Source organism: Cydia strobilella, chromosome 17 (genome assembly GCF_947568885.1).
Source record: "Cydia strobilella chromosome 17, ilCydStro3.1, whole genome shotgun sequence".
In the NCBI taxonomy this organism is placed as follows: domain Eukaryota; kingdom Metazoa; phylum Arthropoda; class Insecta; order Lepidoptera; family Tortricidae; genus Cydia; species Cydia strobilella.
In genome coordinates, this window is record NC_086057.1 from 13,067,549 (window position 1) to 13,076,416 (window position 8,868).

An 8,868-nucleotide genomic window follows, 5' to 3' on the forward strand; every position below is an offset into this window, starting at 1 on the left:
CTGGCGGCGTGGCTGGGACAAGCGGCGCCCGAGCAGTGCGTGCCCACGCTGTGGGACTCCAGCCCCAGCGCGCCGCCCGCGCCGCACACGCTCGCCATGTACCGCCTGCTGCTCATACAGGTATAGTCAACCCTGGCGTTGCTCCGTCGTCTACTACAGGAGGCGGGCGAGCTGCCCGAGCTGGCGGCGTGGCTGGGACAAGCGGCGCCCGAGCAGTGCGTGCCCACGCTGTGGGACTCCAGCCCCAGCGCGCCGCCCGCGCCGCACACGCTCGCCATGTACCGCCTGCTGCTCATACAGGTATAGTCAACCCTGGCGTTGCTCCGTCGTCTACTACAGGAGGCGGGCGAGCTGCCCGAGCTGGCGGCGTGGCTGGCACAAGCGGCGCCCGAGCAGTGCGTGCCCACGCTGTGGGACTCCAGCCCCAGCGCGCCGCCCGCGCCGCACACGCTCGCCATGTACCGCCTGCTGCTCATACAGGTATAGTCAACCCTGGCGTTGCTCCGTCGTCTACTACAGGAGGCGGGCGAGCTGCCCGAGCTGGCGGCGTGGCTGGGACAAGCGGCGCCCGAGCAGTGCGTGCCCACGCTGTGGGACTCCAGCCCCAGCGCGCCGCCCGCGCCGCACACGCTCGCCATGTACCGCCTGCTGCTCATACAGGTATAGTCAACCCTGGCGTTGCTCCGTCGTCTACTACAGGAGGCGGGCGAGCTGCCCGAGCTGGCGGCGTGGCTGGGACAAGCGGCGCCCGAGCAGTGCGTGCCCACGCTGTGGGACTCCAGCCCCAGCGCGCCGCCCGCGCCGCACACGCTCGCCATGTACCGCCTGCTGCTCATACAGGTATAGTCAACCCTGGCGTTGCTCCGTCGTCTACTACAGGAGACGGGCGAGCTGCCCGAGCTGGCGGCGTGGCTGGGACAAGCGGCGCCCGAGCAGTGCGTGCCCACGCTGTGGGACTCCAGCCCCAGCGCGCCGCCCGCGCCGCACACGCTCGCCATGTACCGCCTGCTGCTCATACAGGTATAGTCAACCCTGGCGTTGCTCCGTCGTCTACTACAGGAGGCGGGCGAGCTGCCCGAGCTGGCGGCGTGGCTGGGACAAGCGGCGCCCGAGCAGTGCGTGCCCACGCTGTGGGACTCCAGCCCCGTCGCGCCGCCCGCGCCGCACACGCTCGCCATGTACCGCCTGCTGCTCATACAGGTATAGTCAACCCTGGCGTTGCTCCGTCGTCTACTACAGGAGGCGGGCGAGCTGCCCGAGCTGGCGGCGTGGCTGGGACAAGCGGCGCCCGAGCAGTGCGTGCCCACGCTGTGGGACTCCAGCCCCAGCGCGCCGCCCGCGCCGCACACGCTCGCCATGTACCGCCTGCTGCTCATACAGGTATAGTCAACCCTGGCGTTGCTCCGTCGTCTACTACAGGAGGCGGGCGAGCTGCCCGAGCTGGCGGCGTGGCTGGGACAAGCGGCGTCCGAGCAGTGCGTGCCCACGCTGTGGGACTCCAGCCCCAGCGCGCCGCCCGCGCCGCACACGCTCGCCATGTACCGCCTGCTGCTCATACAGGTATAGTCAACCCTGGCGTTGCTCCGTCGTCTACTACAGGAGGCGGGCGAGCTGCCCGAGCTGGCGGCGTGGCTGGGACAAGCGGCGCCCGAGCAGTGCGTGCCCACGCTGTGGGACTCCAGCCCCAGCGCGCCGCCCGCGCCGCACACGCTCGCCATGTACCGCCTGCTGCTCATACAGGTATAGTCAACCCTGGCGTTGCTCCGTCGTCTACTACAGGAGGCGGGCGAGCTGCCCGAGCTGGCGGCGTGGCTGGGACAAGCGGCGCCCGAGCAGTGCGTGCCCACGCTGTGGGACTCCAGCCCCAGCGCGCCGCCCGCGCCGCACACGCTCGCCATGTACCGCCTGCTGCTCATACAGGTATAGTCAACCCTGGCGTTGCTCCGTCGTCTACTACAGGAGGCGGGCGAGCTGCCCGAGCTGGCGGCGTGGCTGGGACAAGCGGCGCCCGAGCAGTGCGTGCCCACGCTGTGGGACTCCAGCCCCAGCGCGCCGCCCGCGCCGCACACGCTCGCCATGTACCGCCTGCTGCTCATACAGGTATAGTCAACCCTGGCGTTGCTCCGTCGTCTACTACAGGAGGCGGGCGAGCTGCCCGAGCTGGCGGCGTGGCTGGGACAAGCGGCGCCCGAGCAGTGCGTGCCCACGCTGTGGGACTCCAGCCCCAGCGCGCCGCCCGCGCCGCACACGCTCGCCATGTACCGCCTGCTGCTCATACAGGTATAGTCAACCCTGGCGTTGCTCCGTCGTCTACTACAGGAGGCGGGCGAGCTGCCCGAGCTGGCGGCGTGGCTGGGACAAGCGGCGCCCGAGCAGTGCGTGCCCACGCTGTGGGACTCCAGCCCCAGCGCGCCGCCCGCGCCGCACACGCTCGCCATGTACCGCCTGCTGCTCATACAGGTATAGTCAACCCTGGCGTTGCTCCGTCGTCTACTACAGGAGGCGGGCGAGCTGCCCGAGCTGGCGGCGTGGCTGGGACAAGCGGCGCCCGAGCAGTGCGTGCCCACGCTGTGGGACTCCAGCCCCAGCGCGCCGCCCGCGCCGCACACGCTCGCCATGTACCGCCTGCTGCTCATACAGGTATAGTCAACCCTGGCGTTGCTCCGTCGTCTACTACAGGAGGCGGGCGAGCTGCCCGAGCTGGCGGCGTGGCTGGGACAAGCGGCGCCCGAGCAGTGCGTGCCCACGCTGTGGGACTCCAGCCCCAGCGCGCCGCCCGCGCCGCACACGCTCGCCATGTACCGCCTGCTGCTCATACAGGTAGCGTTAGCGTACTCATCTCTAACACGACGCCAACGCCGACCGCCAGATGATGGCTAAACCAACGCCACGGTCGACATATAATATTGGTTAAAATGTATGGCAGGTAGCACGCTCGGAGCGTGCGTTCTGTGCGTCCGTGGTCCCCGGTTGTCGGCGTACGCTTGACTTGTGTCGTCCATTGTATTACTGTGTTGGTTTATTAAAACCGTGGATGTTCGGATTTTTAATTAGATAAGTGGACAAATCTACTTTTTGACTGACGTATCTTTCGTTACTCAAAATGACTGGACTTACCAAGAAATCGGGTTTCTGATATCCATAGTTTCTGTGTATTAGGTTTACTTACCAGTTGAGGCCTTGAATGTTTTAACATACGCCATAAACTGAATCCTAGAAAAGCCATTACTTAAAGGTGAAATTGTACAACAAAATTTAAATGTGGACAGATTTGTGTCGGTCAAAAAGTTGATTCGCCCAAGTATTCTGTTTCTGAGAAATATTTTGATTGTGTGCATTAATTAACATTTGTTTTCTTAGGCATTCCGACCGGACCGCGTGATCGCAGCAGCCACTCAGCTGGTGGCCGCCGTTCTGGGCGCCGGTTTCATGGCCAAGGCCGAGACGGAGTTCGACCTCGCCTCCATCACCGAGCACCAGCTCAACGCCACCACCCCGGCGCTGCTGTGCTCCGTGCCCGGATACGACGCCAGCGGTATGTGACGCACATTCCACTTACAAAATAATCAACAAACAAATATAAAATATAAATTGTTAATTATGACGCAAAAACATGAACAACCTTACAATTTTAGTGAAAAGCGAAAACTTGACGCGAATACCATCTGGAAACTGTACGGAATTCCGTCCCTTGACTTACGAGTACCGCGCCTGAAGTGTAATGAAAGGAACATAATAACTTTAATACTTCCTCGCATCTTTGAGAGAAACTAATTAATTTGTGTAATGTATACAGGTCGTGTGGATGACATGGCGACGGAGCTGAACAAGCCGCTGTCGAGCATCGCCATCGGGTCCGCGGAGGGCTTCAACCAGGCCGAGCGCGCCATCAACACCGCCTGCAAGACCGGCCGGTATGCTGCTAAACATTGGCCTCAGTGACCCTTAGAGATACGACTGTATGAGAATGCATGAGCTCATTCTAATTTTATCCACATTTACCGTCCATAGTTTCCTTCATTCGATCAAATTACAATCGTCTAAAAAGACGTAACATTTTAGCAGATGGCGCCAGCATAGCTTGCCCTGTCAATCCCTAGAATTGTGTCAAATTTTAGTTTTTTTAATGCCCTGGATGCCAGCCCTGTAAGCCAAATCTCATAGAAAAAGGGGCAAGCTATGATGACGCCATCTCTGCCATTATCCACATTTATTATAACCACAAAGTATTACGCCATATAACACACTCTAATGTGGCTGTTAAACTTATGACTAAAGCACCTTGCACTTTACGAGTATATGGCCTTGGTCTTTCGGGATCAGGATTACTTAACCTTTTCGACGCCGTGTCAAGCACAAAAGTTGTCACTCGGATTCTCTGATTTGAAGTGTCAAAACTGAAATTGAACTTTATGCATGTGCACGTAGGTCTATGTTGCTCTGTGGTCAGTGACGGATTAATCCCTCTCGGCATTGGACCTGCGGTTCGGATATATCCGTCGTTGGCGTCAAAAAGGTTAAATACACCGTTATTCACCAGATGGGTGATGTTAAAGAACGTGCACCTCGCGCCAGTGTGGCTCGTGCAGCTGGAGAAGAAGCTCCACTCGCTGCAGCCGCACCCGGCCTTCCGGCTGTTCCTCACCACGGAGATCAGCCCCAAGCTGCCCGTGAACCTGCTGCGGGCCGGCCGCGTGCTCGTGTTCGAGCCGCCGCCCGGCATCCGCGCCAACCTGCTGCGCACCTTCGCCACGGTCACTATACTGTTACTCTATTATTAATCTCCATCAGGCTTCTCGCCACCGAACTCAGCACATTAATTACCAATGCTGCAGAATGTGTTACAACATTTTTATTAAAAATTATCAAGTGTTGGGACAAAACAACAACAAGGAATGTCTTCCACAACCTATTCGAATGCGTTTAAACTTGAACCATGGGAAAGTTTAAAACGGGTCTGGTGAACGTGAAACTAGAGTTTTAAATAATTTAATTTTTTTCAGGTGCCCGCTGCTCGTATGATGAAGCCTCCTTCGGAACGCGCACGTCTCTACTTCTTGTTGGCGTGGTTCCACGGTAAGTTTATGAGTTTATAATCGAATTTGAAATATTCTTGCTTATGTTATAGACGTTATAGTGTCACATTGCGCATAGCCAATATGACCTGTATTTTTGATTAATTTGTTCCACAGGCATCGTCCAAGAGCGGCTCCGCTACGTGCCGCTGGGCTGGGCCAAGTACTACGAGTTCAACGAGTCCGACCTGCGCGTGGCGTGTGATACTCTCGACACCTGGATTGACGCCACGGCTATGGTAGGAGCTCAAAAATAGCTTTAAACGGAGTCTGAACTCAATGCCCAAGTATCTTGACATAAAATATGAAACGGATAGTGCTTAGTCGCGTAAAGAGAGAGAGGGTACCGTACCGAATAGTCAGCTATCAAAAATCGTGATATCCGAAAATTTTGCCAGCATTCTCATCCATTTCATTCTTCATGTTTTAATTTGATTACGATTTACGAAACATGTGTAGCTATTACTTTTAATCTTAGTATTTATTTATTTTAAATTGCTAATAAAATGTAATTTAATTTGCCAGGGCCGCACCAATCTGCCTCCGGAGAAGGTGCCATGGGAAGCGCTAGTGACCCTCCTCTCGCAGTGCATCTACGGAGGCAAAATCGACAACTTATTCGACCAACGGTTGCTCCATTCTTTCCTGTGCAAGCTGTTCACACCGAGGTCATTCGAGGCGGACTTTGCGCTTGTCGCTAATGTCGATGGGGTAAGTTGAATAGTAATGCAATTTTGTACCTTGTGGTTAAATTGATGCAGACACTTTTTAGGCTCCTAATGATTCCGCTGTCGGCGGCGAGACATGTGGTCGGCTAGAGTCGCAAACCCTTCATATCCTCTGGTTGTGGTTGGAGTTAAGAGGGTTGCAACTAGTATAAGTATTGTCTATCTTCTTTACATGTAGTTACGAGAAATATACATGTCCAACGAAAAGTGCAGTGTTCTTCGGTTTTTAGGTGGATTTTTCGCTTCACACGCTCATACTAAAAACACTTTACACTTAATTTACCTTGATTTAAAATAAGGCATAGGCCCTGTAAGGGTTAAAGAGCATACGGTTAAGTTTAACTTTTTGAGTACCTATAAGTTGAATCACTCGTGACTCATGACAACCTGGTGTTCTTAGCGTCTAATAGCTTTAAGAACATTAATTAGCTCATAATTTTGCAGGCTCGACATTCGTCTAGTTTACTTAATTAGCTATAAACGACCTATTCCTCCGCAGGCAAGCGGCAACCAGAGGCACATCACCATGCCCGACGGCAACCGGCGCGACCACTTCCTCAAGTGGATCGAGGAGTTATCCGACAGGCAGACTCCGTCCTGGCTCGGCTTGCCCAACAACGCCGAAAAGGTTAGCTATTGCACTAATAAAATAAAAAAATACGTAAGCTTTGTTACTATTTAAGTGTTTGTAAGGCGTGCGACTTTCAATCCGAATATCATTGGATTGCTTTTCGATGAAGGAAAATATAGTGACTAATCATAATGAGCCTTAGTTTCCCCTTCTAGGTTCGAAGGTCTGCTTATTCATGGGAATAGGTTACCACAATGTCGGGACAACGCGTAGTACAAGTTGTTTTTGTACAGGTTTTGCTGACAACGCAAGGCAGCGACCTGGTGTCGAAACTGCTAAAGATGCAGCAACTGGAGGACGAGGAGGAGCTCGCGTACAACGCCGCTTCGCAGGATGACAGTCAGTATATTTATGGTTTTATACTTGTCGTTTAACCCTTAAATGCATGATTAAATTAATTAATGTAATATAATTAATTAATTAATTAAGCGTATTATAATTAATTATGCATCATTATTGCTTTGTATACATTTGGCAACAATATGCATTTAAGGGTTAACGAGGCAACACAAGTGACGCGGCGCGCAAAATATGTAAATTTGGCTATAGGCTATATGTTTTTTTTGTCGATTTCTTGTCAGATTTTGATAAAATTTGGTAGATTTGAAGAGCTCCTCATTCTGGTCGGAAGGAACACGAAATATTAATTTGGGACAAAATGTATACCTTGAGCTACGAAAATTCCATACGTTTTCGTAACTCGGTGGAATATTTTGTAGGACATACGGTGATTTTATGATGTAGAGAATAAGAAACTATCTATCCATCAAATTTTATCAGTCTGATAAAATTATAAAAAAAAACGACAACAAAATAAAAATCCGTCCATCAATGATTTAAATTCAATGATATTACAAAATTTTGAAACTTCCTGAGTGAGGGATGATTCTCTTGGAAGTAGCTCAACCGCAATTAGGAAATTAGTAGTGACACATCTCAGTATGCAACTCTTAGCTCCTATTTACTACTGATTTTTTAAACCCACTCCGACTTAATGTAGCGATAGCACAAAATGTAACGTTGGCGTCAAAACTTGTTATTGGCTTTAATTGTCTTTGTTTTTTCCACGTTACAGAAGTCGATGGTAACTATTAGTTTTAATTGGAATATTTAATCGTTGTTCGTTACTGCAACACACTCGCGTTGCTTCGTCAGGCCTTTCCATCTGCAAAATACATAACTTTGAAGTACTAGCTTGCCGCGTGAATTTCAAGCAGCAGGCATTTCGTTTGGGCATATAGTAAATGGATAAAAACATATTAGAAAAAAATCGTTATATTAGTAGAATAAGTAGCATTATCGATGAGAGCAGTACCTATATTTGAACTTAAAATTCATATTCGTATTTTACGTTTACATGAAGAATACTGGCTTGAATCTTGAGCACTGACTTAAATACGTTTCGTATTCAGTATAAAATACACATGTACCATACAATTTTGGCTATTACCGTGGCTTAAAAATAGTTAGTAACCAGTAACTTCCACTGATTACTTTATCTTCGACAGAAGTAAACGTCGTTGTACTCGTAGCTCGACAATATGTATATATATATTTTTTTTTAAATAATGAGATAGAATAGATGATGTCGATGCGCATGCTCACATTTTAGTGACCGGAGGTCGGTGCCAGCTCTTACAAAAAAACCAGGTTATATTTCTCGCGAGCAAATAAGCATGATGGCAACTATATTACGTCTTCTTGCATGCGTTGCTCTATACTTGGCGTGTTTATTTCAACGCTGTGTGCATATCCCTGTCGCTAAACCTAAACTCAAAGTTTCCCTGCAGATGGAAGGCGGTGTAAGACTGGTTTACATTGTATGTGTTTGTACAGATGCGTTGGTGGTGGAGGGCGACGGCCGCCCGGCTTGGATGAAGTCTCTCCATCAAACTGCGACTGGCTGGCTTCAGCTCCTGCCCGAGAAACTACCGGTAAGAACTTCATTTTATTATTATTTATTATTCACGTTAAAAGCTAGCTAAAAAGATAAATTTACAATATTATATTTTACTAATCACTTGTAGAAGTAATTTTTTTGACGCTCCTGAGGGGCCGACCACACCTATTGATTAATTTTTGTCATCCAGACGCTGCGCCGTACAGTGGAGAATATTAAGGACCCGCTGTACCGCTTCTTCGAGCGCGAGGTCGCCGCCGGGGCTTCGCTGTTGGCTCAAGTGCACCACGACCTCAGGAACGTGCTCGCTATCTGTCAGGTAACTATAGTTTGGCCCAGGACTGTCTCATTTCAAACATAGAGAGAATTATACGCTATTGTCTTACGTTAGTACTAGCACCCAAAGGATGAGTATAGTTTTCTTGGTTTTTTTTTTCTAACTGATAAGTGTTTGCCAGACTATATTTAAATTAATATTGTACTCAGCAGAATTAACGAAGTCACAATTTCACACCGTCCCATCTTGCGGCATAC

General features: G+C 51.1%; 1 protein-coding gene across 2 annotated transcripts in view; it reads left to right on the forward strand.

Annotated features, from left to right (window-relative positions):
• Nucleotides 1-8,868, forward strand: part of LOC134749030 (dynein heavy chain, cytoplasmic) — a 97,301-nt gene that overhangs the window by 81,821 nt on the left and 6,612 nt on the right. For both annotated transcript variants that reach the window (XM_063683922.1, XM_063683923.1), the window contains 10 exons: nucleotides 3,361-3,535; nucleotides 3,797-3,914; nucleotides 4,541-4,754; nucleotides 5,004-5,076; nucleotides 5,193-5,314; nucleotides 5,601-5,786; nucleotides 6,303-6,431; nucleotides 6,668-6,773; nucleotides 8,271-8,368; nucleotides 8,525-8,653. In XM_063683922.1, coding sequence (XP_063539992.1) covers nucleotides 3,361-3,535; nucleotides 3,797-3,914; nucleotides 4,541-4,754; nucleotides 5,004-5,076; nucleotides 5,193-5,314; nucleotides 5,601-5,786; nucleotides 6,303-6,431; nucleotides 6,668-6,773; nucleotides 8,271-8,368; nucleotides 8,525-8,653 — 1,350 coding nt within the window. The remainder of the gene's footprint in view (nucleotides 1-3,360; nucleotides 3,536-3,796; nucleotides 3,915-4,540; nucleotides 4,755-5,003; nucleotides 5,077-5,192; nucleotides 5,315-5,600; nucleotides 5,787-6,302; nucleotides 6,432-6,667; nucleotides 6,774-8,270; nucleotides 8,369-8,524; nucleotides 8,654-8,868) is intronic.